The 27,625-nt window shown below is 45.2% G+C and overlaps 1 protein-coding gene across 3 annotated transcripts; it reads left to right on the top strand.

Moving 5' to 3' along the window:
- The first annotated feature begins 1,976 nt into the window (after nt 1–1,976).
- On the top strand, nt 1,977–25,082 carry TEF (TEF transcription factor, PAR bZIP family member). 3 transcript variants are annotated; one of them, XM_069807120.1, is made up of 5 exons: nt 1,978–2,304; nt 13,062–13,388; nt 14,845–15,065; nt 15,736–15,947; nt 17,862–25,082. In XM_069807120.1, the coding sequence occupies exons 1-5, from the start codon at nt 2,202–2,204 to the stop codon at nt 17,881–17,883; spliced, it is 885 nt and encodes a 294-aa protein (XP_069663221.1). In that variant the 5' UTR covers nt 1,978–2,201; the 3' UTR covers nt 17,884–25,082. The 3 variants fall into 3 exon arrangements, with proteins under 3 accessions (XP_069663223.1, XP_069663221.1, XP_069663220.1); XM_069807122.1 differs by lacking the exon at nt 17,862–25,082 and having other exon boundaries at nt 1,977–2,304; nt 15,736–16,387; XM_069807119.1 differs by lacking the exons at nt 1,978–2,304; nt 17,862–25,082 and adding an exon at nt 7,004–7,324 and having other exon boundaries at nt 15,736–16,387.
- Nucleotides 25,083–27,625: the final 2,543 nt, after the last annotated feature.

Here is a 27,625-nt window from a genome sequence, read left to right as displayed (position 1 = left end):
AAGATGAGGTAGGCACTCTCAGATCTCTAGACAAGAACTTACAGATGTCCATTGCTAATAATTTAAAATGCTAAGTGACAATTTAGATGATCTTTATGGTTCCTTCCAACCCAAACCATTCTATGATTCTGTGAATTTCCTCTCAATTAACTTCTTCATTTTCTGAAGCCATAAATGTCAGTCAATTGCTGCAGCAGCTGCTGTGAAGTCCTTGGGTTCCTCCAGACAGGCGGTCAGATGTTTGTTCAGCTTTCAGGACAAGTTTGAGCCTGGGGCAAAACCAGGAGGTCCAGCTGCACCTGGCATTGGGCAGCTACCACATTCCCAGCCACTTTACCTTGCCATCATTTGATGGGAAGCAGACCTAGGCATATGTGATGGTAGCTCTCCCAAACGTTAATGATGCCTGGTGGGATTGAGTGGCCCTACTCTGCTTGCTTTGCCCAGACAGAATGGACCAGAAGATTTCAGGAAAGGCCATGGACCTCCTGGCTGGCAGGCTGTGCTTCAGGAGGGAGAGATGCAATCGTTTCTTTGCTCCCAGCAGTCAGAACGCACTGACCATCTGTAGGGTCTGTCTGCTGGCTCCAGCTTGGTGGGTGGAGGACACCGTAACAGCCTGGGGTTAGGAGGAGACTATTCTCCCTGAATGGCTTCACCACGATGGTTATCACTGGCTGTTTTCTTACATTCTCTCTGGGGAATGGGGGGGAGAAAACCACACGGAAAATCCCAAGAGGTGGTAATGAAGTTGTATCATAATTAAGAATTCTACCAAAGCATCTACTGTGTGACTTCTGAGCCTGATTAGATTGGGATCTAGGTCATGAAACTTCCCCAGCTAATCTGAAATTCCCAACCACTCAACCTGGCTAGGTAATTCTTTCTTTTTGGTTTCTATTGGGTTAAATCAAATGCATTTCCTTATGGGACCAAACACCATGCTATTGGGAGTGAGCAAAACCCTATCACTTTTTAAGACTCTGAATGCTGGGCCAGTGAAGCGCTTCACTTCAGGCACAAGAAGAGTACTAATGACTTCGCTCAGGCTACTTTCATGCTTAGAGCCACAGACGGTTTTGCTGGGCTGTCCCTGACAGCTGGGGCTCACAGCCCAGTGTAGGAATACCAGGTTCCCATCAACTCACACTGGCACTGTAAGGCTGAGCCTGGCAAAACAGACAGGAGCAAACTGAGAAATAAGGGCACTTCTGTTCTGATTATCACACCCAGCAAAAGAGAAGACCCTGGCTCATGTAAGATGCTCCTTCCCATGCCAGATCCCAACAAAGAAGATCAGAACCTTTATCCTCCTGTCTCCAATCCATCCCTTCATGCTAAAAACTTCACTAACAGGAGAGGAGGGGCTTTGCATGCTCAAGATCTTACTTAACCAGCCGTTATCAGAGTATTTGCAGGGTGCATGAACTCTCTTGCCTTACATCACTGCTCCCAGAGGAGTCAGTTGGCTTTCTGATAAAACTCTGTGCCACTTAGGAAGAGAAATTCTGCATTTTGGGGATGATGCACACCTGATAAGAAAGATGCCTTACGCCGTTATCTATATTGCCTTAGGAGGGACACGCAGTAAGCGTTGCATCATATACAAATACTGTCTCTGTCTGCATCTCAGAGAGCTGGAAAGTTAGCAGGCAGATGCAGACAGCGCGTGTATCTCCACGGGGCAGCCTGCGCAGCTCAGAGCTCCTCAGAGCCTCCCAAGAGCCCTTCAGAGGATCCCTTTTCTGTGGCGTTTGCAGCCAAGGTCTACCCCTGACAGCCTGCGCACTTCCCCCCCCCCGACCCCAGTGCGTGTATTTGTTATAACACCTTGGGAAGGAAAAGGGTGCTGGCTTTGCAAAGTTAGATAACTGGCCCAGTTCTTTGCTGCCGGATTGGCTGGGAGAGGCCCTGTAAAACCACGCTGGCCAGCTGCCCGGCCCAGCCCTGCGAGGCTGCAAGCTATTTCCACAATTGGACACTTCAGAGCGGGAGAGGGGGAGGTGAAGACAGCCGGGCAAACTGCATCCCTGCCAGGCTGCGTCCCTTCCTCCTCGTTTTTTCTCAGCCGGAGTAGTTTGGCAAGCCCGCTCCGGGTGCCTCCGAGCCCTTCTCGCAACGCCCAGGCGAGTGGGGTGTAGCGTTGGCGGCCAGGCACCTGGCCCTCCCTTAGCCGTGCTAGCGCAGTCCCAGGACAGGACATGTCAAGCTGCAACAGCCCTGGGGGCCCCGCTGCCCTGGACTTTCCAGAAGTCCTGAAGTCCCTGCTGGAGTACTCCTTACCCTGGACCAACAAGATGACAGGTAGGATTGAGGGGATGCGTGCTGGGGGTTCTGTTTTGATTTCTCCTTCCCCTCCTGAAGTTGCAAGGCGAGAGGGGGGCAGAAGATCTTGTTTGCTGCAAGCCCTTCAAGGGTGTGTTTCACCCAAGTGTCTAGGTCGGACGGGGGGTTCTGGCACCGAGCGTGTTGTGCAGCTAGAAGGAAAAACGGCAGCAATGGATTGATTACAAAATCAGTCAAGAGCGCTGAGCTCCTGATCCTTTTAATCTCTGTGCTCAGCTACTTCTTGGAAACCCGCAAAGCTTTGTGCACAGAGGAGGCTTGGGCACAAATCTCCGTGTTCACATAGGAGCAACTTCCAGGATTGCCATCCAGATTGTCCCACGGTTAATAACTGCTGAGGCTCCAGAGATTGCCTCTTCCCAGATGCAGACTGTTCAGGGAGCCCGGCCTGTGTGGAGCAGGCTGACTCTGTGCAAACTTTGTGTTAGATGCTGCAGTTGTTTATCAGTGGAAAGCTGGGGTAGGGAATACAGAAAATGTTGTGTTTTCTTTGCAAGAGCACTTCTCTACTCCTAGGCTTTCCCACTCTCTGCATAGCATCCTAGAAAACAAACGGAAAGGACCCAGGAGATTATTTACCCTGGGCTTCTGCTGTGCTGAACACTTCACTCTTGCTGGACTGATCACTTTTCTGTTGCTGGGCGTGCTCCAAGTGCCCATCGCACAACTCGGGGACTCTGGTTTTCGATAGGATGCCACATGCCCTTGGCAAGCTGCTTTTTGGTTGTTGTCTTTTAACGTTTGCTGCCGAGTGCTGGGGAGGTTTGTGGGAACACCTCAGCTCAACAAGCTCATGCCTAGGCACGAGTGAGCTGAACTTACAAAAACAAACATGCACGGAGCTCGCTCTTCTGCAGGGAGTTGCTACCAGGACACGCAGATGGTTCTGCAGTCTTGAGGGGCAGCGTGATCCAGGAGGTGGGAGCAGAAAAGCCAGATGCACATTGTGGCATGGGATCCTGCTCTCGCTCCAGCGTCAACCAGAGAAAATGCTGCTGCTGCAGCAGTAAGGCAGGAAAGGCAGCTGCCTACACCTGCTGGGATACAGGGAGCCCTGTGGCACCTGCACGGCTCCCTGTGGGAAAGGGGTTAATAGGGCAAGGGGAGCTGCCTTACCCCCCAAGGCACTCATTTTGTCATATTGTTCCTGCTGGTGCCACCTGTGAGCTGGCTCTCTTCTTTGCTGAGACTTTGCCTGCTAACTGGTGTGTTTACATATCGTACAGTATGAAGCTGCGTGTGGAGACCAGGGCATGTTTTCCGAGCTGACTGATACCCAGGTAGAAAGTGGACCTAGCTGGGAGGAGGCAGTAACGGCCAAGGGAGGCTCACGTGGTGCTGAGCCTTGCTGTGGCTAAGCTGAAGTTTGGCTGCCTCTCTGGGATCTCTGATCTCCACAGCCAAGTGGATTGAATTAATCCAATGGCGGAGTGCTGGCAAGATTTATCTGTTTGGCAAGAGTTGGAGTGGGAGGTAGAGGGGAGATCAATGATTTGTAGAGGGAATCATTTAGTCTTAACTCAGTGTGGCTTATTTGGCAGCTGAGGGTGCTGTTTTGTGGCAGCGTTCTTCCTCAGCCCCAGGACCACCCTGCCTCTCAGCAGCACCTCCTGAAACTCTTAGAATTGTCCTTATTATGCCGCCTCCCTCCCCAGGCCAGTGTTCCCATCATGGCCCTCTTCCCACAGAGCTCAGTTCTCTCCTTCTGGGTCTCCATACCCACACACCACTTGTCTGGATTTGCTGGGTCTCAGGCCTCTGTCTGAAATGTGTTCTGCTATTCAAACCTCCCAGCGGGGCTTGCTGTACGTGTCCCCCCCACTCTGTGCCTAGCGCTGGGCTGCTTCTCGCTTGTCTCCCTGCTACATCAGAGCTGGGCTGTTCTGCATCATCTGGCCCTGACAAGACTCCCAGCAGTAACAGCCAAGGCTGCTGCATTCCTCTCCTCACATCTCCTTGTCCTCCTCTCTTCCTTCTCGGCTGCAGAGCAGAAGAGAAATTGTAAAAATCCAGGCAGGTCCCAGCTTAACCAAGAAGGTACAGCTGATGGTGCAGTGCCCACTTTCTGCTGGCAGTGGCTTGAGCCCCTAATCCCCAGAGGTGGTGAGGAAAAGCTCTCTCGGAGCAGCCTGCCTCCCTCCTAGCTGGCAGGGCAGAGCTGATGCCCGAGCAGGGAGATGTGAGAGAACCCACAGGAATGCTCCCCAGGAACTCCCTCCCTCCCTCCTGCCTGCGGGCCGGGCAGCTAACAGTGTATACAAGCTAAACCCTCTCCAAGCAAAGTCACAACCCAGTGGTGGTGCAGAACAAACCTTAGCACAGTGGAGTGTGGGTGGAAATGCGCTGGAGGAAGAACATGGTCCATCTAAAGGGAAAAGCCCTGGGGTAAAGGCTGGTGAGTGGTTTTAATTACCTCCATTCATATGGATGTTACCCAGCAAAGCGGTTGCCATTGAGATCTGCAGGGGGGATGCATGCAGAGCAGAGCCTGTTCCTTGAAGGAGCGCTGTACAGTACTGAGACACAGCATCATCCCCTGGGGCCTCCAGCATCAACAACAATGGAACAAAGGGACCATAAGAGCCGTAACTGAATGGGAAGCCTGCAGCCTGCCCGCTTTGGCTACATCCCCTCACCCCGTTCCTAGAAGCTGCTCCTTCCCGGCCTCACTAGGTTGTGTTCTCTGTCTACCACCAGCTCTTCCCCAGGCAAAAGCATCGCTGCGAGCCCGCTGCCCCTTGCCGAGCTGTGTGTGCCGCCTCTCTCATGTGTGGTCCGACATCTGTTTCATTGCCCCGTGTGAAGTGGCATCTCCCTTTCACGCATGTGCTTTTTCCTTCTGCCGGCTGAGCTTGGCAAGGCAGAGGGAGTCCGTGGAGGGCAACTAGCAGCCCTGGAGCACGCTGGGCAGCGGAGCATGACCTGTTCTGCCTGCTTCTTGCAGCTGGATTTATCAGCCTTGATAAATGATGTATTAACTTGCACTGTTCCAGCCTGTATTAACAAGGTGGCCCTTGCAAGCTCCCCGTCGGGCAGCATGTGTGCAGGAGTTGCATCAGGAGTCCCACCCCTGTTCCCTGTGAAGGAGGGAGCAGATTCTGCCTCCCAGCCTACACAAAAGAAATAGCCAGCAGGTAGGGCAGCTAGCTGCCTGTCTGCCCAGGTTGGCTGGAGACATCCCCGGGTCCTCGTCGCAGTAGGCATCTACCTCATGCGACTTCCAATCCGTTCCTTTTCCTGGGGCGCGTGGAGAGGAACTCGGAACTGATTTTGTGTCACAAAGACCATCAGGGTTTATTAGCCAGGGTCAGGTCAAATTGTGCCTTGCCACTGAAATGAAATGTCTGAGGTTTGTGGAAGGGCAGCTGAACCAAGCAGATGCCCAAGTGTCTAGCTGGGAAGATGTCCCTTTTCTGCTGGCACTGAGGGGGAACATCTCCGCCCTGGCACCTGTGGCTCTGTTGGGTGCGGATGGGGCCATCGCAGGGAGGTTGTGCACCCTTTGCTTTTCCCCGCTTGCGGTGCTATGCGGTAGGTTTGCTGCGGCCGGCCCTTCTGCGGCAAGAGGCAGCAACTGCTGACAGGAGAAGCCCGTGGCTGTAGTGTCTGTCACTTCTGCGAGCTTATTCATTCTGCAGGAGAAGCTCCTCAGTATCTGCCTCCGCTCTCGGGAATGAACTTGGCAACATTTGCTCCCTTTGTGTGTTCAGAAGCTTAAATCCCAGCACGGCATCCCTGTTGCTGGACGGGGAGCGGGGGGGCTGGCTGGGGAATCACAAGGATTGCTTGTGGTCATGAAAACTTGGAGAGGCCCCCCCCACCCTTCGCCAGCACCGCAGTGAAGTCCTCCCTGCTCGCGTTATATAGGGCACGCCGCTGCGGCTGCCGCCGGCGTGATGTAGGACAGAGCGGGATTAAATCCAGGGCATGTGGGAAAGGTGATCTCGGGATCCTAAACGAGGATGTTTAAGGAGCGCCTGGAGCGCTGGCACCGGCGGCGGGCTCCCGCCTTCCCCCCCCCCCCCCCCCGCCACCACGGTTACGCGACCTCCGAGCCCGGGCCCACCTCCCTGCTGTTCGAGCCCGGCCGGTGCCCGGGGCAGCAAGGGAGCAGGGGCTCGTTAATCGCCGGTCAGCTCGGGCCGCCCACACGGCCCCCTCAGCCGGTAACGGCCGCCTGAGGGAGCGGCGGCGGGGGAGAGCCTGCCGCGCAGGCGCAGAGGCGGCACCGCCCCCGTACCCGCCCGCCCAGCAGGCGAGTGGCGGGCGCGCGCCCCGCGGCAGGCGTTTTCTGCTGCTGCTGCTGCTGCTGCTGCTCCGCCCCCGCGCGCGCGCCTTCAGGAGCAGCTGGCGGTGACGCAGCTGCCGGAGGAGGGGTGGTGGTGATAGTGGTGGTGGGTGGGGAGGGGCGGGGCACGGCATGCTAATGAGCCGCTGGAGCCTTGCCCCTGCACGTGCCCCGGCGGGCGGGGGGCGCGTGCCCGCGCCGGCCACGGAGGGGCGGGGCCTGCCGGCGCGGCACCGCCCCCCCTCCCCCGCGAGGCGCGGACCAATCCGCGAGGCGGAGAGGGCGGGGCGGGTCTCGACGGCTTGGGTGGGCGAGGCCCCGGCGCTCATGAATACTGAAACACGCGTGAGGTGTCAGGCGGCCGCGCATGCGCCCTCGGCCTCTCGCGCTCTGCCGTGCACCGCGCTCGTCGGTCGCCGACGGGTCCCCGGGAGCTGTCGCAGCCTCGCCCCGGGCGCTGCGGCCGCTGGCGACCGTTGACAGCCCGCTCGCCCGCCCGCCAGCCCGCGGGGAGTATGCCCGGCCGCGCCGCGCACCAGGAGGCGGCGGCGGCGGCGGGAGGACCGGAGCCCACTGCAGCCGGGGGGAGCGCGGGGGCCGCCGCGCAGCAGGAGCAGCGGGGCCTGGCGGGCGCCTTCCCGCTGGTGCTGAAGAAGCTGATGGAGAACCCGCCGCGGGAGGCGCGCCTGGGTGAGCGCGGGGGAGCGGCGGGAGCGCGCGGCTCCCTTCAGCTCCCCCCCCCTCCCCTCCCTCCCCCCCCTCCGCCGTCTTCCCTCCCCGTCCCTCGGAGGGCGGGACCCGCCGGGTCACGGTGGGACTGGCTGCGGGGGGGGGGCACCCGTGGGAGAGGCCGGCCCGGCGTCCTCGGCCTCCCCCCCCCCACACCCCCGGTACGCCCCTCGCCGCCCCCGGCACGGGCGGGATCCCGGGGCCTCACGGGGCGGCCTGGAGGCGGGCCGGCTCCCCGGCGCAGGGAGCGGAACCCTCGTCTGCTGCCGTCCGTCGGGGCGTGCTGAGGTGGGCAGAGGAGAACGGCCGAGGGGCAGGCAGAAGTCGGGGCGTGAGGCGGCGGGCTTACGGCCTGGAGCCGTCTGAGGCCTCCCCGAGCTTGAGGCACGTAGTTGGGACGGCGGTGGAAAGGTTTCGAGTCTTCCTTGACCCGAATTTGCTGAAAAGTTGTGCGATGGCACGCATAAACAGCAAAGCGCTTCAAGATTAGGCTTGGTGATAATCCGTGAGGGTATGTATGACTGACTGCCCGCCCGTGCAATCCTGTACGGGCTGGAGCTGGCGCTCTCCCCACTGATTATGCAGATAGCAGCTGTGTAAATAACAGTGCTGGTGCTTATAGTCTTCGTTCCTGATGGCACACTTTTTTTTTTTTTTTTTTTCCCCTCCACCTGGCAGTATTTTTGCCTTTCAGAGTATCAGTTTGATTCTGAGGAGGGCTCAGGTTTATCCGCACTGCTGTAATGCCCAGTGTACTGGCATGTAATAAGTCCTTACATTTAGGAATTTTGAGGTTCAGAATCATTTTTGGAACATCGGACAATATCCAGGGTAGACCACAGTGCAAGCAAGGTTGACAAGATCATTCCCACTGAGGTTCCCAGTTAAGACCCATTTACTTTGTATGTTTAACATTGCACAATACTGTCTAAATGTATCCATCTTGTGATTCTGGCAAATATTTTTTTTCTCTTTTCTGTATAAAAAAAAAAAAACCAAACAAAAACATCAGCCCCTGATAAAGGTTTTAGTTATGTTGCCATGGTGCAGGATGCTGCAGTACATAGAATCTTGAATCTACAACGTTATGGGATTTCTCAAGATATTTCTTCTCTCAATCCTTTTTAAAGGCGATAGTGCCAGCAGGAGCAATTTAAGTTCATGTATGGAAACTATGATGGTAGCTGACTGGGATATGGCGACTTTGTCTTAGGAGTGGTTTTCTTGTGCAGAATCATGTGATCTGGCCTATGGAGATGTAAAATTTTAAAATTAATACAATTTTGAGGTAGTGCATTTTTCTAAAATTAGAAACATTTTATACTTTTCCTTTTACTAGATGACCCCATTCCAGCTTGGGAGGGTGTTCAGCTTGACTCTAAAGCTTGCTAGTGAGTCCATTGCATCTTGATTACTGCTCTCCATTCGTGCTGCAATGAAGTTCAGGTTGTTCTCAAAATTTCTCCATAGATTTCCTTAGTCCACCTTGTGTACTGTTTCACTTCACACTTTGTGGAACTTGTTGCTTTCTGTTTATTTTGATCTCTGATGCTTTCCTTGTTTGCATATTTGCAAGACAAAAGAAAGAATGCCTTATGTGTTAGCAGGTAGTTACTCCTAATTTTACAAAAGACTTGTCAGTAGCATTGTGACTCAACTGACTTCAGAAGATCCTTGTTTATTTTCTGTTCCTTTACAGTATAGTGGTACAGCCAAAATGTTAAATAATTACTAATTTACTTAATACAGTGGGGTGTTTTCAGCAAGCTTTTTGAGAAAGGACCCTATGCCTTTTGTCTGGAATGCCTGTTGACAAAAATACAATTTTCTGTCTTACTCTGCGAGAAATGATATCAACTAGCTGCAGTGTCCATTTATAGTCTCCACAAGCTACCTGTGGGTTTTCCAACTGCTGTAGGTAATTTGACTACCCAGTAAGCAAGCAGGCTTTCTAATCCTTCTGAGCAACAGAGGAGGACATCCAGTTCCAACTGAATGCTATCATCTTGAATGCCCTGCCATATACCAAGTATATCTGACTGGCCTTGCTGCAAGTTGTTATGTACATTGTAGGGATTAAATAAATAACAATAATAGTCTTTTTATAAAAAAAGTCTATGGGGTAAGGGAAGAGCATTAATATTCTGGAGCAGGAGTGTAGGTCTCTCCTATTAATAATGAGCTGCTGCATGCTTTCCAAAGGATGCCTTAATCACCAGTTGTGTGCTGCTGTGGCAAGAGGCACGCCTCAACAAACATCACGGTAATGGGCATCGGGGATACAGAACCCCATAACCTGTCTTGTTCCATTGTCACAAGTGGGACTAAAGATTTATGGAGCAATCAGCCTTGGTCTATATAGTGTTTTCAGTATAATTTGACAATATTTTTTGATGAACAAGGAGAACTTTGTCAAATAAGTGTTTGTTGTGTTTGTGGCTGGGATTGCACTTGACAATTGTGGCTAAAATGTCTTTTGGTCTGGGTTTGGTTAGTTTGTTGGGCTTTTTTTTGAGGAAAAACCAGGATGTGGAATAAAGCTCTTCCCAGGCTGCTGCTTTTGGCTAAAACAGCAGTATTTCCAACAGTTCAAGAACTGGAATGCTCTGCCTGAATTACTTAGCATAAACTAGTGACCTCTCTGTTAACAGCAGATGTACAGCCTAGTTAATAGGTCACAGTAGCAGAATGAGGGGGCTAAATCGGACATGAGCTATCAGCTGCAGAAGTACAGTCCAGATTTATCAGGGTGACCTTGAATCACTGCAAATGGAGCCTCTTAGGATACTGCAGCTCTGCTGTCAGGTAATGCCTGTTTACAGTATAAATATCTTCAGAGATTTAATGTTTCAAGTCCCTATGCTGGGGTGGGCAGAAACTTCCCCCTCAAGATGCAAGAAGTTAATTAGTGTTTCATTAGATACTGTGCACCCAGCGGGATGTTGTGCAGCTGAAATAAAGGTTAAATGAATTGAAAGAAAGCCAGTGGGAAAACATCAATGCAAAAATTATCATACAACAGTTTTACCTCTTTATGTTATCATGTTTGAAATACATGGGCACCCAATATGTGTGTTAACTTCTGCTATTTTAATATGTTTCAGCTATTGCTGTTAGAAGTGAGGGGGGAGAGAGACAGACAGACAGCATAGCTAAACAAAGACAGCACTGGGGGCCCAGTGCTTGCCAGTTGTCAGCTTATAGTAGAAGGGCAAAAAATTTCAGATGGTCTTCTCACGTAAAGTAAGGATCTAATCTGGTGTGAGCCAGGGACAACGGCGAGAGGAAGTTGGAGGGACCACAGTCTTTTCAGGTTACTGAAGTACAGCAGGATCTAAAAGTACAGCATACCTAAAAGGCATTAAAAGATCTGAGAAGAGCCACATACACCAGTAGTATAGTCTTTTTGGCATCTACCTTCTGAAAAGTATTTTTAAGCCTTATGTTTAGTCTACTGATCACTTAAGGTTTCTTTTCTCCTCTGTTGGAGGTGTTGTATTAGATGTTGCAAAACAAAAGCACTGCTGGCTTGCATTAAAACCGGCATAACTTATAATGGAATACTATTGTTTTCAAGAGTAAAGAATGATTTTTTTCTTTTTGTTGACATTTTGACTCAACATTCACAAGTTTTTTTTATCATGTTGATTAAAAAATAAAGTGATTTACAAAGAATTCATTATTGTCATTTGCATTTGTTTTGGTGATGTCTTTACTAGGATATCATCCAAAACCCCCAATGCAAATCAGGGTTTGGTTGTGCTGGGCACTGTGCAAACCTTGGGGAAACACCCAATCCCTGATTCACAAGTTCGATGTAAAATGGTGGTTCCAATTTTGTGGGGTGTGCTTCAGTAATAAGTGAAATCATCCTTATATGTGGAGTAGATGGTGTTTCTTTACTAGGTTCAAGGAGCAGCTGTTAGAAACATTCAGGTTATTTGCATCATGACTGTTAACCTGCACATTGGCTTTGCCCAAGCAAAGGGTAGGAAAGTTGCAAAACTCACTCCAAAAAGGAGTTTATAGCAGGGATAGGAGTTGGAAAATGGCAATTCAGAGGTGGCAGTATGAAGTGGCAAGGGGGAAAGCCAAAAGCTGCAAAAGGATGTTAAGAAAGCTTGGGTCCAGGAGCCACTGGTCTGAAGTTAACATGTTCTTTAGGTACTTGCTCTTAGTCCCAAGTCAGTGGCTGGTGTATATTTTCTCAGCTGTTTAGTTTAAAATTGGTATCTTCTTTTGTATAAAATGTTCAGAGTATGGTAGATTAAAATGGTAATTTACTTTGTATGGCAGCACTGTTCTTTAAGCCATAAAAAGCTCTTTCAATCTCAATTCCACACCAGCTAAGGCAACAGCGGAAGGAATGCCAGTTCTATCAGAATAGGTTTTATATAAATAGGCTTTTCTGATTTAGAGCAGAATTTCACCCCCACTCCCACCCCTGATAAAGAAAAATACTCCTTTAGCATAATTGTAGGCAGTCTAGAAAACCCTAATGCCAAAGACCTGTGCATTTTATTGAGCTAACCTGTGTGAATATTGGAGATCCAGGCTGGTCCAGTGTATGCCCCTGGAGTCCTTGTTCCATTGAACTGAACATTTGTCAGCTTCCATGGTAAGACCCAATTTGCAGTTGGTTAGGGGACGACTGATGACCGTTCCTTTTGACGGCAGTGCTGCCTCAGTGTTGGCAGTGGTAGCACTGCTTCTGCAATGCCTCCTTCAGTGCTGGTACAACTGCATGGCTACATGGAGAACTGGATCAGGAAGACGACTTGGATTTTCTTTTTTTTTCTTTTTTCTTTTTCTGCCAGCTTATTTTTATCTCTTAAATTATGTAATTATTCCATAACTTGAGTTTTCTGCTTGGATTCTGTCCCAGACAATTGTTAAGATTCAGCAGCTATGGGGAACATGGAAACAGCCATTTTTCTGTAATAGGTGCACTGTAGCACAGTAAATGAAGAAAATTTCATCAGTCTTTTGTGGCTTGGGGGTGGGGTGTGGGAGTATGCCTTATTAGACATCTCCCCAAAGAGTGAAAATTGTATGTAGGTATTCTGAGCTATCTATAGTGAACAGCATTTGGAGCTATTGCTTTGTGTGGACATGCTGAGTCATTTCAGAAATAAATGCTTCTAAAACACTGAACAACAGACATCCAGGTCTCTGGTGTCCTGTGGACCTTTTGACTAATTTTCAAGTGTAATTTGAAAACCCATATCCCTTTCTTGTTTGTATCTAGATTATTCTTCTGCACCTTCTTTCTTTGTGCATAGAATAAACTACTTCCTTGGAGTTTTCTTAATGGCTTCCCATGTAATCCTACTTATGGACACTCACTTTTGCTGTCTTCCAAGATGAGGCTGTGAAACCCAGGCTATTTTGCAGTGACTAGTTAACAATAAGCTAGATGCAGTATTATATCACGTTTGGTAAGTTACCACAGCAAAGATGTTGGTCTTCAAGGCTACTCAGATGTCTGTGATCCAGCCATCACAGGGAGTCAGAGCGTTCCATGCTGATTTACCTATGAATGTATGAATGTTGCCTTTCATCATCTGATTTTTCAGATCATGTCATGAGGCAGAACTATAGCTTACTGAATTTCCTTTCATGGGGATTTTGTTAGACTCTTAAACCTTGAGTCTCTCCTGTGTTGCAGCTTGTACAGTGACCTACTTGTATCTTTCAGATAAAGAGAAGGAGAAGATAAAGCTTGAGGAAGATGAGGCAGCAGCTGCCAGCACTATGGCAGTTTCGGCTTCCCTTATGCCACCCATTTGGGACAAAACTATTCCTTACGATGGCGAGTCTTTCCACCTGGAGTACATGGATCTGGATGAGTTCCTGCTGGAGAATGGAATTCCTTCCAGCCCTACTCACCTGGATTTGAACCAAAATCCACTCTTGCCTGTGGCTGAGCTGGAAGGAAAGGAGTCTGCCAGTGCTTCCACTGGTTCTCCTGCATCATCCTCTTCCACTGCAGTTTACCAGCAATCTGAAGCAGCCTCCAGCACAGGTAGATGGAATAACGTGGGGCTCTGAGGGACTTTTGTTGTTCTCATATTAAAAGGTGCCTCTTTAGATCAAAGAGGAGACATGCTAACCTGTCAGTGTTAGCTGTGGCAGGTTAAGTAGCACAAACATGCTCAATGTAGAGCTTTATTCCATGTGTCAATTCATGAAGATGCTGCCACTCCTTTTCTTCCTCTCTCCCCACTCCTGGAAAAAAAAGAGTGAGTGTTTCTCAGTGTGCAGTCTGTTTCTCTTTTGAAATTAGAAGAGCTGAAAAAACAACAGAAAGTATTTGCTTTCTTGGTATTGCTAATCTAGTGAGAAGCTAGACATGTTGAGAAAATAGTTTCTCAGGTTATTTTACAACAGATTTGATAGTTTATGACAAGTCATTTGTGCTACCTTGGTGGCTTGGTCTGCTTGGGTGAACTTAGGCTAACTTAATGCACCTCAAATAACAATGCTTGATAGCAAAACAATGAAGCAATCTCTTCGTGCTAGCCTGTGAAATGTGAGAACACTTGGAAAAGGTGTGTTAATGATGCAGTTTGATGTTCTGTGGTGCTTTGAAGTGGGAATGGAGGAACAACAAAACAGAACTGTACTTAAATGGTACTAGGAAACTTCTACTCTTCATTTGTAGTATGGAGATCTTCTCTATTAAAGAATTTAGCAGCTCGGTTTGCCCTAGATTTGGAGTTTAAACATGATAGCCATTAAACTTTCACCATACTATTTTATGAGCAGACTTTACAGACAGTGTTTTGCTCAAGGCCCCTTCTGTGAATCTGTGAGAGAAAGGCAAAATGTAGAACCCCTTCAATAAGACATAGGGTGTGGCTTTTTTCTAGGAGTTGTATTGAAAAACTTACTCATTTGCAATTCATGTGTATGAAGTTTGTAAACAATAGATAAATATGACAAAGTTTATATGAACACTGTCAGTGTCAGACAGTCTGTTGGGACATTTGTTACCATGTGGCAAAGAAGTAGAATACTGTTGCATTTGTAACAAACCCACCTTTTAGTCCTTTGTTTGGAAATACAGTTGTCTGATCTTTGAAGGTCCCAGGGACTGCGGTCTTTGGGCAGGCTTGTTTCCATAAGGCTTTCTATGGTACAAAACTCAGGCTGATACAAGTTTCTCACTTCTTACTGCTGTGGAAGGCACTTCTTGAGTGTGCAAAGCGTGTATTTTTTGCCAAGGAAGTATTAACTCTTGTCCTGCATCTACCTACTCTTGTCTGTTAGTTTGGCATATGTTTCTAGAGTTTGTATTACAGACTGGACTGTGGCTTCTCTCTGTACCAGCAGCTGTACAGCACCAAGCACACCCTAGGGAAATACCAAATACTGTTATTAAATACTGCCCACAGTAGGGCAATAAAGAGAGATACCCAGGTTGGCTTAGTTAATTTTCTTCATCCTGCTGAATGTATTGTAACTTCTGTTGTTGCCAGAGTCCCCACCACAAAATGAGAGAAATACTCCCAGCCCCATTGATCCTGACTGCGTAGAAGTTGAGGTGAATTTTAACCCTGACCCTGCTGATTTAGTGCTGTCCAGTGTGCCTGGTGGTGAGCTCTTCAATCCTCGCAAGCACAAGTTTACTGAAGAGGACCTGAAACCACAACCAATGATTAAAAAAGCCAAGAAGGTTTTTGTCCCAGATGAGCAAAAGGTAACAGATTTATTGCTGCAAACTTCTCTAGGCCTTGATCGAAGTTTCTGACTCTGTCCAAACATTTTGACATACAAAGCTAATGTGCCATACCTACGTGATTGGGCAGAAGCACTGCCAAGAACAGAATTGGCAAGTCACCTGCTGCTCTTGCTGTTTTGCTGGTTTGGTATCATGAGATAATTACTGGGCAGGGGCAGCTTATGCTATACACAGAAATTGGAAGTAGAAGAACTATCAAGTCACGTCCTCATCAACTGCACTTTTGAAGGCCATTGTATATATTTGCCCAGCATTATGTCTGATCTGGCTTTAAGCAGCTCAGACAACAGAACAGATTGTTTTCTGTGGAAGTTCATTCCCAAATTGAAACTAAGTAAAGGGAGCATTTCAGTTAGACAGCTTCTTAGTAGCCAAGTCTCTTACTCTCCCTAGTTCTAGCAGTGCACTTGGTTTATCCTAAAACAAGACTCGTGTGAGGATGAAATCTTACACTACTGTGTTGCCTGCATTTTGATGTCGGAGCCCTGCAAACCAAAGAAGGACATTCTTCAACATAGCAGTCAGTGTGAATGTCATTATACACTAAGGAAGTGTCTATTTGATACAGTTGTCAGGTTGCCATCTTTCTTCTTTCCCCCCCCCGCCCCCCCCTCCTTTTTTGCTACAGGATGAGAAATATTGGACAAGGCGAAAGAAGAATAATGTGGCAGCAAAGCGTTCGCGTGATGCTCGGCGATTAAAGGAGAATCAGATCACAATTCGGGCAGCCTTTCTTGAGAAAGAGAATACAGCCCTGAGGACGGAGGTTGCAGAGCTGCGCAAGGAAGTGGGACGATGCAAGAACATTGTTTCTAAATACGAGACCAGATACGGACCCTTGTAAGCACACCCCTTTTCCTTGTTAGGGCTCCTTGTTTTAGCCTCTCGGACTTCTCTGCCTTCTGTAGAGACTCCCAGAAATAAAGTTTGTGGAGGCTTTGCCATTCTGCATCTACACAAAACCCCAAACCCTGTTTCTGTTGGCACAACTTGTTCAGGCCCTTTCCTGATCATTGTGTTGCCCAAAATCTTAGTGTCCGTATTTACAACTTTGTTTTTAACACTGATAGAGCATTTTCTGATGTCATACAATAGAACAGATTCACCTGTCTGGAGGAATAGATATGGATCCCTCCTGACTGGACAGGGCTTTTGCTGTCTGTTCGAATCTCCCATTTTAAGTGGAGAAAGAGCCTAGGAAGCTCTCCTTGCTTTTTTTTTTTTCTTTTTAAACTCCTGTTCTTTTCTCCCTCTCCACCCCGCCCACCCATCCCAGTCAAATTGTAAAACATAATTTTAAGATATAAGTAGATGTTGCTGGGCAGCATCATAAAATTATTTCCTTTCCCATTCAGAGGCACTAGAAAGTACCTGTTGTATAGAACTCTGTTCCTGTTAAAGAGGAACAGGGGAACCTTTAGGACAGGAAGATGGGAAAATATTCAATCTCTTGTAAAAACTGAGGTATCTTGAGGTTAATGCACAAGTGTTATGCAGACCAGAGTCAGTGCAGTGTTGATTAAAATACTGCTCAAACATCTTGGTAGGTTTTAATCCTGGATAACTTCCAGAAATGAAGGAGAGAGAACACTAGGGGATCTCTCGCTTTACAGATATGGACAAAATAATGTGCTGTGTGTTTTAGGCTGTATTTCTACCACCACCCCTCCTTTTTTTCCTTAGAGGGACTTCCCTCTTGAACTGCTGATAAAGCAGCATGTTACACCTAAAGGAGAAGTAAGGGAGATTTAGAAAAAGTGGTCTGGCTCATTGGGCTGAACCTTGAGTCCTATCTGTTAAGGAATTGCCAGTACCTTGTGCTTTGCAAGAAGGGTTGTTTTTTTGTTTTTTTTTTTTTTTTAAGAAGCAAACAAGCCACTGTTACTTTACTGCACCTTACCTGTTGTACAAGAGCTTGAGAAAGAGTTTTGGTCCTTTGCCTCATGAACACTCTATGGAACAAGCTACACCCACTCTAAACACGAACAGTTTACCTCACTATCTCCTGTGTAGCAGCATATCGGGTCTCTCCATGCCTGCTGGTTCTCTCTCCAGCATGTTTCCTGTTACAAAATTAGCACACAAGACTTGCCCTCTTGGAAGTAATCCATTCTCAGCACCAAGCACTGCTTCAACAGTATGTGGTGTTAAAAGAAAAAATATGTTGTGTGTGATGTTGGGACCTTCTACATGACCTACAACTGCAAGAACCAGAAGCTTTAACAGAAGTGTATGTCTAGAAGTCCTCTTAACAAGAGAAGCTATCTTGAGATAGTGGCCGTGTCAGAACTCTTAGGCTACACTTCCTGGGCTAGTATTTGTATCAGGCAGTAAATGTGGGATAGAAGATGTTTAGGCTGATTTCCAGTTCCCCTATTGAAATCTGAAAAGTATATTAAAAAAACATTGGGGTTTCTTTTCTATGCTAAAGACTTTTTGCCTAGCTTTTAAAAATAATGTGGAAATTGGTGTGAGTTTAGACCAATTGTGTGTTGACTTCTTAAGGAAGTGGAGAAGCAGGCTAATCCAGGATGCTTAAATTAAATGTATGCTTTGAACTATCTCCCCCTCTGTTCTGCTCTTAATTTGACTAGAGTGGCTCTTGATGCAGCGTTGGTCTAATTTCTTTCAAACATATTAAAAATTATCACCCTTTCAGCAGGGGTTTTTCTTTCACAGGGTGGTGTGTGGTGGTGATGGTGGGAAGTATGTTATAAATAAATTGTCACACTTAATACTTTGCTTTGTTTAAAGTGACTTATCTGATTCCGAGTGATGCAACTTTAAAGACTTTTAAAAACAAAGAAACTAAAAAGCACACATGAATCGCCAGTCTTCAGAGTGAGCAGTGAAATCTATGAGGTGTCCCAACACAAACAACTGACGATGACCCTGCCTGCCTGCTTGCCTGCAAGTACCCCATCTGAACTACCCAGGGCTGGGCATGATGAAAAGTGCAAAGTCTCCTTAATTCTGTATATGGCTTTCTTATCTGTCTTTCTCACTGTAACTATGGACTACGATAAGCTTACTTATTGGGGTTTTGTCAAGACACTCAAAGTTCATGTCTCAAAGTCTGTTGACAGCCTGTGTGAATAGTGACTCTTTTGTTTTGGCACTCGAGTGGAAGAAAATAGGGAGTTCAAAATGGATGTGTCTGTATATATTAAGAACTGCTATATTTTAAGACTCTTTTCCCTGCAGTAGAATGAATTTTATTTAATACTGCAGCTTACTTCTGGTAACATCTTCTGAAGTACCGTGAGTGCAGAATTAAAGACACCAGGACAACAGCTGTCTGTGATGTGTGAGACTTCCAGTGCAGAAAAGTACAGCAGATGTATTGAAACAATCCAGAAAGCACCACAGTGTGCCATACAAAGAGTTGTACTAAAACTCTATCAAATGACCCATGTAATAGTAAAACACTTTGGTTGCTTTCCTGTTCCACATCTACGCTGCTGTAACCTGCCTTTTCCTTTGTCTCTTTTATGAGGCTCACTTTCTTTTATGGTATCTTGCTGAAACAAGATCTATTCTTCTGCTAACGATTTAGCAATCATGGAAAAGGTGCTAGTCTGAGCTGCTGATCCCCATGTCTTTTGGCAGTCTGAAACTACCAAATGAGTATTAGCTCCAGTAAAACAATGGCTATTAGCTGCTGTATTACAATTTTCTGTCTCTTGACTACATGAGAACTGTGGTGGTGAAAAACTGAAACAATTGCCAATGATTTCCCACAGTTAGAAGAGCCAGCTTAAGTATCAAGACCCTTGTGCTGGTGTGGGAGAGTAGATGAAAGCTTGGACAGATTGCGGGGATGTTTATTGTGTGTAGAAGATGGAAGAAGTAGGTGGAAGTTGCTTTGTAAGAGTTTCATCAGCATAACAAGAATCTACTCTTATATTAAGGAAGGTTAAGAGCTAAATTTGTGTAGGAAGAAAGAGAGTACTTAATTTCTGGGAAAGTAGTACAGAGCCATGCTTGTAGCCAAAATGGCGATTTTAAGACAGGAGAGTATTCATGCCTGGAGTTTGATAAACAGCATACACCTCAAGAAAAATAACCTCAAAAGCTTTCAGAAGCACAGTTGCCAAAATTGAGGCATGACTAGTTACCAGCAAAGCTCAACACTACCATGTTGAACAAGTATTTTGACTTTGCATTTACCCAAGAGATTCCACCCCTAATTTCAGAGCAGAAAGGCAAAGAGAAAAAGGTGCAAAGCAGCAGCTAGTGTTGTAAACTTCATTTAAAAAAAATAACAAAAATCTCAAAACCCAAAACTCGTAACTAGTTCTTTGAAGGCATAACCTTTGTAAAGAGCACATATGTTAAATGTAGTTATTGACCTATTATTTTTAATGGACCATGTTGTGAAGTCAAGAAAGTGCTTTTAACTTTTTTTGCTGGTTAAAAAAGTATACTTACGAGTGTATTACTGTAATTCGGGATTCTAAAGCTCTGAGATAATCTTGGGGTATTCTCTTCAAATAGATGAATAGTTTAGCTCCGTGTTGCTGAAATATCAGCATATATCTCTATCTGTATCAAGTATTGCTGATTTGGACCGATATTTTTGGTATGTGCTGGGTTTTGTTGTTGTTTTATTTTGGTGATAAAGGCCAAACCATGGATTTAAAAAACAAAACAAACAAGCCTGACAGCATGTAAATGTAGCAACTCTTTTTGCATTTATTGTTTCTAAATTTTCAGTTAGCTTTGAAGGGCTGTTCTTGAAAGTCATGCTTCCTGTTTAAATTACAAAGCTAAAGGGTATTGTAGCTGGGCAAGGAGTTGCTAGTCCTTCATTTGGGTCTTGCTGTCTTACTGCTTTAGGAGTATCTTTTTAAGACGTACATATTGTATACAGGATTTGATTTTGCAGTATGTCATGCTATTTTAACAGCAAAATATTCAGTCAGTGAGATTATTATGTGCAATTCTATTAGCTTTTTCTGTTGTATTAAAAGCTTACACAGTGAAAACTAACAGTGAATGTTCATTAGATCTTTCTTTCAGAGAAGACTGTTAGCAAATTCCTGTGCTCCCCTGTAGGACAGTGCACATTTGCACACTGTGATTCATGTGTCTATGGGTTGCAAAACTGGAAAATCGCACTTTAGGGTGAGTGCGGCTTAACTTTTGTAGTTGGAGAATTTTTTTTGTTAAGAAGCAAGATCTTTAAAGATAGATGAGAAGGTGGTAACTATCTAAAGGAGTGTAGGTATTGCCAGACAAAAAATGATGTGCAATGCTGAAATTCCTTTCTTGGTTTTTGCAGTCTCAGGAAGTTAATCTTACTGCTTCAGAGCCCTCTGCTCCTCTCAGAACGGTTAACTATATAATCTTGTTACTTTGACTAGGATGACAATCCTATCCGTAAGTGATAACTTGGGTATGTTTTCATAGTGGTCTTAAGACGACCAATATTCTTTTAGCTCAATTTGGACATTAAAAGATGCTGAACTGACACTGTTGAGAGTCTGGAACATGCTCTGCAGAGGCCATAAGTGTGCCTGATGCCAATGTACCCCATTCCAGCTGTAAAGGGACCATCTCCAAGGGGAGAGAATAAAGGGAGTGCACCTTTCAGCATCACTGCAGGGATTGCCAGTAAAGGGAGCAGTTTTTGACACAGCTGTACATTCATTAGGAAGTGGATTGACACCAAATGGCCATTTTGCAGTACTAACTTTGAAAATATATAAACTATTGATGAGATTTGTGGGCAATGAGTGTTGTCTTACTCTACAGAAGAAAGACTGAATAAATGATGCGCAACACTTAATACAGTATTGCTTTCATACGTGGTTGTCTAATCTACACATAGTTATATCTCCTTATAATAATACAGTTTTTTATTTAAAAATTTCCTAGAAGCTTAATCTTTCACCTGTTGCCAAGATCCGCTCCCACTGAAGCCAGTAACAAAGGTCTCGTTTACTCCCACAGGAAAAAGTCTTTGCTCTCACCTGGTTATCGTAAAGTTTTAGCAAGCACTGGAGTCATGGGTGTCTGCTTTACTCTGGAGCATTCTGTGCTGGGATCGGGTGGATATATCTCAGATTGCAGGTGTAATGTTGGTAAAGTGGTCCTATCACTTGTTCATTTACACAGTTAGTGATAGTTTTGATATTTGGATAATCTGAATTCTGCTTTTTTTTGTTGTTGTAGTTGCCCTGCATGGACAGGGTAAAAAAGTAGTGTACTATAAACTTGTGCTGGGAGAAGAATTTAAAAAAAAAAAGTTAAATGTGGCTTTTTGCAGTTCTTCTAGTAACATTTTATGTCTTTTCTGACAATTCTCCATTTCCCTGCAGTGCTGTTTGAAAGCCCAAGGTGTTCTAGCTGTAGAAATACCTTTCAGTGTTATCTGCAGGAGTGCTACTAATTGTACCAAATTCATTTAAAGTTGGGAGGTGCAGTGGAAGGCCAGCAGCCTTAGGAATACTGTAATAAAACCACTTGTGTGGAAAAATATTTTTGTGTAGATAGCAGAAATAGTGGACTTCCACAGAAAAGAATATTGATGCTTCAGCCTTGTGAGCTGTCTCAGCATGACAGGGCTTTGTTCCTTGTGATCAGATGCCTGCCTTTTTAGTGAGAGTGGAGGTATCTCGGACCTTTGTAAAATCCAGATAGGCTTTTGTTCACCCTTATGGTTTTAGCCACTAAGCACAAGATGAGAGATGCAAACTTGTCTTCATGCATAAATCTCTTATTTTTGGCAACCTACATCTAAATCCATAAACAGCAAAGTCATTTGTCAATGCTAGTGTTTTGTCTTTGCAGCACTCCAAGACACTGGCTTTCTAGATGTTCAGATAATTACTCTGATCTGTATATCTGCCACTGTAATGTAGTGAAGATAGACAAACTCACAATGAAAGACTGGGAAAAAGGTAGAAAGAATAGGCTTAACTAAAGTTCTGTGGAGATGCTAACATAACACTAATAGAGCAATTACAATGATTTAATTAATGCTAATGCAGATTTGTCATGTAGAATGTAATTTATTAGTTTGATAGTGTGCTATCCCCCTAGTGAGTCACTTTTGGAATGCAAACTCCTTAAATTTCAAGCAGCTACAGGAGAAAGGGAATCCTTTGAGGAAGATATATGTATAGATAAACATACAGATACTTGGCAAGGAGAGTAAAGAATGAAAGCAGGAAGAGAAGAGTAATGCAAGAGTATGACCTGAGCCAGACTGCCAAAACTGAAGCCTCACTCTTTACAATTTTAGGACAATTTGGATCCCCTCAGTTTAGCATCATATAGAAAATATGTACTTGTTTAGGTTTTGGTAATCTCCTTTTCTTGATCTTATTTCCACAGTCCAGAAGAAAGTGAAAGGAATATACAGAGAGGGAGGAGAGTTACTGCAGAAAGGCATGAAAAAATAGCTGTTGCTTTAACTAAGTGTGCTGTTGCACTGGGACTTGACCTGCTGATGTGAACTGATAGTGCTGTGTCGTTAGGAAATTACTATCTAAGGCCCCGATATTTTAAGGCCACAATTCTGCTGTCATTTCTGCATGGGATGAGCCCTGTATCTATAGAGAACCGTGTGGACTTCACAGGATCTGTTCTTCAATGTGAAGCTCTGCCCAGGCAGTCAGCTGCAGAATTGTGTCCTTAACACACAATCAGCTGTAGTTACAAGGCTGTTGATATTAAGTGTAATTTGGGTGCCTGTTACATAGCCAAAACCCTTGATACTTCATTTTCCCAACTAAGGCATGAGCAGAAGCCTTTTGCTGTACAACATCTGTTTCAAAAAAAAAAAAAAAAAAAAAAAAAAAAGTACTTCACACACATCTAGTAAATTAAGGCATGTGATTTTGGTCTGTGGGTCTCAACAAACTTTGCTCGTGAACCTGCCTGAATGTTTTCTTAGATCTGCAGCTATGTCTCGGTGAGAAGGTATGGTGGGATTTGTTTTCCCGAGGGGGCACAATAGCAGCTCTCATCTGTCATGCTGCAGGTGACCGCTTGCTACTGGCCAGGATCATGGATGGATGCATCCTCTGCACTTTTATGTGAAGTTGTCTGAAATATGGTGATTAACATGATTATTGGAATACTGTATTTTGTATAACTTAGAACATGTAAATACACTTTTAAAACTAATCTGTTCTATGAAATAATAAATAAGTGCTTCCATTGTAATATCTGAATATTGTTAATGCTTCATGTAGCTTGATTTGGGATTATTTTTTTCCTAGAGAACTATGGAAATCAAAACAAAGATTGATGTTGTGGAATTCTAGTCTAGTTGTGATGCTTTCTATCAACAAAAAATGTTTTACAAATAATAATGAGCTACGTAAGCAGAGAAACTGAGAATTTGAGGGAATTGATTCTCTTCCAGTCTTTCTTTAACAGTAGTCACTGATTACATTCATAATTCTACACTTCCCATCCCATTAGCTGGACAGTTGATTTGTTGTTTGTGACTAGCATTTGGAAAGTGGCAATATTAAATTATTTGTAAAGCTTAGTGATTGAGGAAAGCTAAAGTTTGTTGGTTTTGGTTTTTTGTTTGTTTGCTTTTTTTTTAACTGTTCTCTCTTTTGGCTCAAACAGATCTGTCTCCACCCTTCAGCCAGACTGCAGCAAGTTGCAATGAAACAGTGAGTGACTGTTACTGAAGCTCATTTGTAACCTAGATAGTCTACATCTTTATTAGTTCTATTATGTACATAGATGACACAGGTATCCTGTTGTGGTGTGGAGAGAGAGAGAAAGTGATTAATAACTTGAGGTTTTGCTGAGTATGTGTTTACTGGATGCTGCTTAGCTGGAAATTTCATCAGCTTTCATGATCTTTTCCATCTTGTGTTAGAAGAAAAAAAAACCAAAACAGTGGAGTGAGAATCATGAGCAGTCTGCTAGGAAATATGAACGCTTAGGTTTTGAGGAGGAGGAGAGATTGATCCATCAGCCTTCATCTAAAGAGATTAGCCTGTGATGACACCTCCAGTCATAACATAACTTCTTTGTCTTTAATGCTGTACTGGAGCAGTCTCCTCTCTGGTAAGGGCTGCATTTGCAGTGTTCCATAAATGACAAAGCCACAACATCTTTTGTCGTGGGCAGAGATGGTGGCATCTCTCCCCCCCCTTTTTTTCTTCCCCTCTCAGTGTCTCTAGGCTGTAAAATAGCTATGAAAGCTAAGCATATGTGCAAGTTATTCAGAGAACTCTGTTTCAGAGATACACAATTTTTAACTAAACAGTTTGAGGGGACTCCTATCTGCTATATTTGGCCTGGAATTCTGTTGCCTCCTGGATAAAAGTATTTTTTTTAGCTTCACATGTGACACTGATCTGTCCCATCCATTCTGTGGGATGGATGATAAATCTGCACAGTATTTATAGAAGATATAAATCTGATCTTGGTTTTACTGCGTATTAAGTTGTTTAATCTCTTGGGTGTCTGCTCCTTGAGGTTGTCTATATAATTCTTGTACATGTAGCTGCTTTTTGAAGCAGTCCATTAAGTGCATTTGAGATCATCCTGACTGAAAGATTCTGTAGAAATGAAAGAGATAATAAAGTTTTTAAAGTGGCTGGGTAAAACTGTATTGCCATAAATGGTTTTAATTTATATATGAATCTTTTGTCCCAAACTGCTTATTTTGTACATAAACCTACACACTCCTGGCAGCTGATGGGTGAAAATAAAGGTGCTTAAACAGCAATCTAATGAGGAAAGGGCATTTCACTGTTGCAGAGTTGGTATTATTTTATATTTCCATTTATTACACTTTTTTAAATGTATAAACCACAGATTTGAATTCTCAAAGTCTTCAGCTTGGATTTTGTGAGTAGTTTAAATCCTCTCACCTCTCTGCTCGTAACTGGTTTTTAAGAAAAAGAAAAGCTTTTGTTTAAAATGTAAAATTTTGACTGTATTAAATTCTGTTAGTACCCTTCCTTTTTAAGAAATAAAATGTATATTCCACTATGCTGAGATCCAGTAATTTTGTTCTCTAGAGAGCATACTGTGTGCTGTACGCCTCAACTGCCAGCATTACATCTGCAATTTGCGCTGAAGTTGGTAGGCACTAAAGCAGCTGATCACCTTTTGGAGTTAGGTTCTTGATGTGCATTTCCCTCATGTTAACTGTTAGATGTGCTGGTAACAGGTATACAATTCCCCACTTTTATTTTCTGGATTAACTGATTTCAAAAACTTTGCAAGGTTTTGCATTTGTCCTGTAGTGACTCTAGGTTGAGCCCTTTCAGGTAGGGGGAGAAATCCTGAGAACTACTAACTAGTCAGCCACAGACACTCGGACCTTGCTTTGTCTGTTACTTTGGGGCTGACAACAACCACAAAATAATCAGAATTTAGTTTTCTTTCTTTCACAGGAAGATGCAGAGTCTAGAGTAAATAAGTTTTGACCACGAGGACAGCTTTCTCCATTCCTTTCCATTTTTTTTTGACCTAAACCTTGATTGTTTGATTTGGTTGGGTTTTTTGGGGTTGGTTTTTTTTGTTTGTTTGTTTGGTGGTTTTTGGTTTTGGTTTTTTTTTCCCCCAAGGGCTGGTAGGTGAATATCAACCTGGTAAGAAATGCATGTCTTCTATACATTCTCTGCTTCTGACCAGAAAGGACGGCTTCCCGAAGAGGATGTGTTCACTTTCCTTGGCCTCTTACAGTCCATGATATTTCTACCTGAGACACATGCTCTCAAGGAAGATGAGATTGCTGGTATTTTAGTTTATTTGGAATATTTTAGAGTATCTGGAAACTGCAGTAAGGTGGAGTCTGTTGGTTCTTTGCTTTTGTAAAAGGTATCTTGTATAATTAGTAATGGGGGGTGGTAGGAAGGAAGTCAAATTCTAAACAGGAGGAAGGGGGGAAGATAGGATTTCTGATCCAACTCTGCAGGTAGGGCTTTCTTCTACACGGACACTCGATGACCATTTCCTGATATTTGAGGAAGAGGTATCTAGTCCAGGCGTTAGAAGGTCTATGAAGACTGGATTGGCATCTCATGTGGGTGTTCAGCAGTATAATTTTGAAATGTATGTATGAAAATGACTACCTGCAACCTACCATAGCAGATTATGAAATATTCATATGGTTTTGCGGAAGGAAGAAATTGTGTCAATTAGTTGTTTTTCTCTGGCTGTCTTCCAGAGCCATGGCATGATGAGTGACCCAGGCAATTTGTGTATAAAAGCTAAAACCTGACCTGTTTAGAGGGAGGGGCCTGACCTGTACCATGTACTGAAGGTCGAGGACTTGATGTGGCCAAAACAAGGAATTGCAGTAGAAACTGAGTGGATACAAGGATGTCTTGGATGTATCATACTGGTGTTACATGGCCTTAAGGTAGAATCAGTGGAGGATATTTGGTATCTTTTCCGTGTTGTGATGGCAGCTGGCAGCAGCACTGATGTTTATTATACAGTGTCTTCTTTTCAGGGAGATCGTGTGTTCTCTTGGGTGGGTGGGAAGCGAGTTTATAAATGTGCCAACTCTGCACATTATATTGCTAGTTCCCTTCAGGAAATTCTCCTATTTGCAGCCATTAGTGATCTGAAAGATGGCAATGGAAAAAATGGCAACCTCTTACTCAACCTCCTTCCTGTTGTATGTTGGGGGGATCTGCTGACCTCAGGACTTCAAATACATTTGTACTTGTTTTTTCTCCTCCTGGCTACACCAGATCTGCAAAGGAGTGGGGAAAGGATCTGGCTCCTGTTCTGTTTGTAGTGTTCTTTAGTGGCAACTGGAATGCCTTGGTTGAGAAATGTGCAAGAGCTGCATCCACCAAGCTCTTCTGGGTTTTTGCTTGCTGTTGTTTGTGGTTGTTGGCTAGACATGGCCATTGAGAAAATATTTTAAGTGTCTTATGTGGCTTTCAAATGATACAATCCTGTTAGAGCTGGGAAGACTGTTGGGCTTGGAGAGGCTAAATCTGTGGGGTGACCAGGCTGCAAAAGTGGTTTCAACTTCCACTTGCCCCTGAATTCCCCTTCAGGCATCCCATGGCATTGCAGCCCTGTGTGATTCTTCAAGCGAGAAGGAATGGAGACGACTGAAGAGCAGACTAACACCTTATCTACTGACGTGCAAAGCTGAGATGCAGCCCGCTGTGTGCCTGGGGAAGTAAGTAGCAAGACCTGCAACAGGATGGGAGTCCCAGCTCATGAATGTGGGTGAAACATTGCTGGAGACCCTGTGTATATACCAGACCCACCAGCCAGCACAGCCTCTGCCTGCGGTATGACACTGGAGCCCATCTCCTGCCCTGGAAGGGGGGGACACAGAGGGACTAGAGATGCAGTTGTGTAGAGGCCTTAGAGTAAGGGGCTGTCTTCTGACCTGCCCCAGATGTCTAGCCTGTGATGCTGGGAGGGGAGGTGGGAAGGAAGATCAGTGCTCCTACATGAGATCTGAACAGGCTTTTGAGGAGTGAGAGGGCAGTGGAAGGAAACTAGGGGCAAACTGACTGTGAGGGAATCAAGCCAGAAGCTGGTGGTTTAGGTAATTG

This window comes from Haliaeetus albicilla, chromosome 19 (assembly GCF_947461875.1).
Source record: "Haliaeetus albicilla chromosome 19, bHalAlb1.1, whole genome shotgun sequence".
NCBI classification, from domain to species: Eukaryota; Metazoa; Chordata; class Aves; order Accipitriformes; family Accipitridae; genus Haliaeetus; species Haliaeetus albicilla.
Note: the sequence above shows the minus strand (reverse complement) of the source record. Positions and strands in the feature narration are given on the sequence as shown.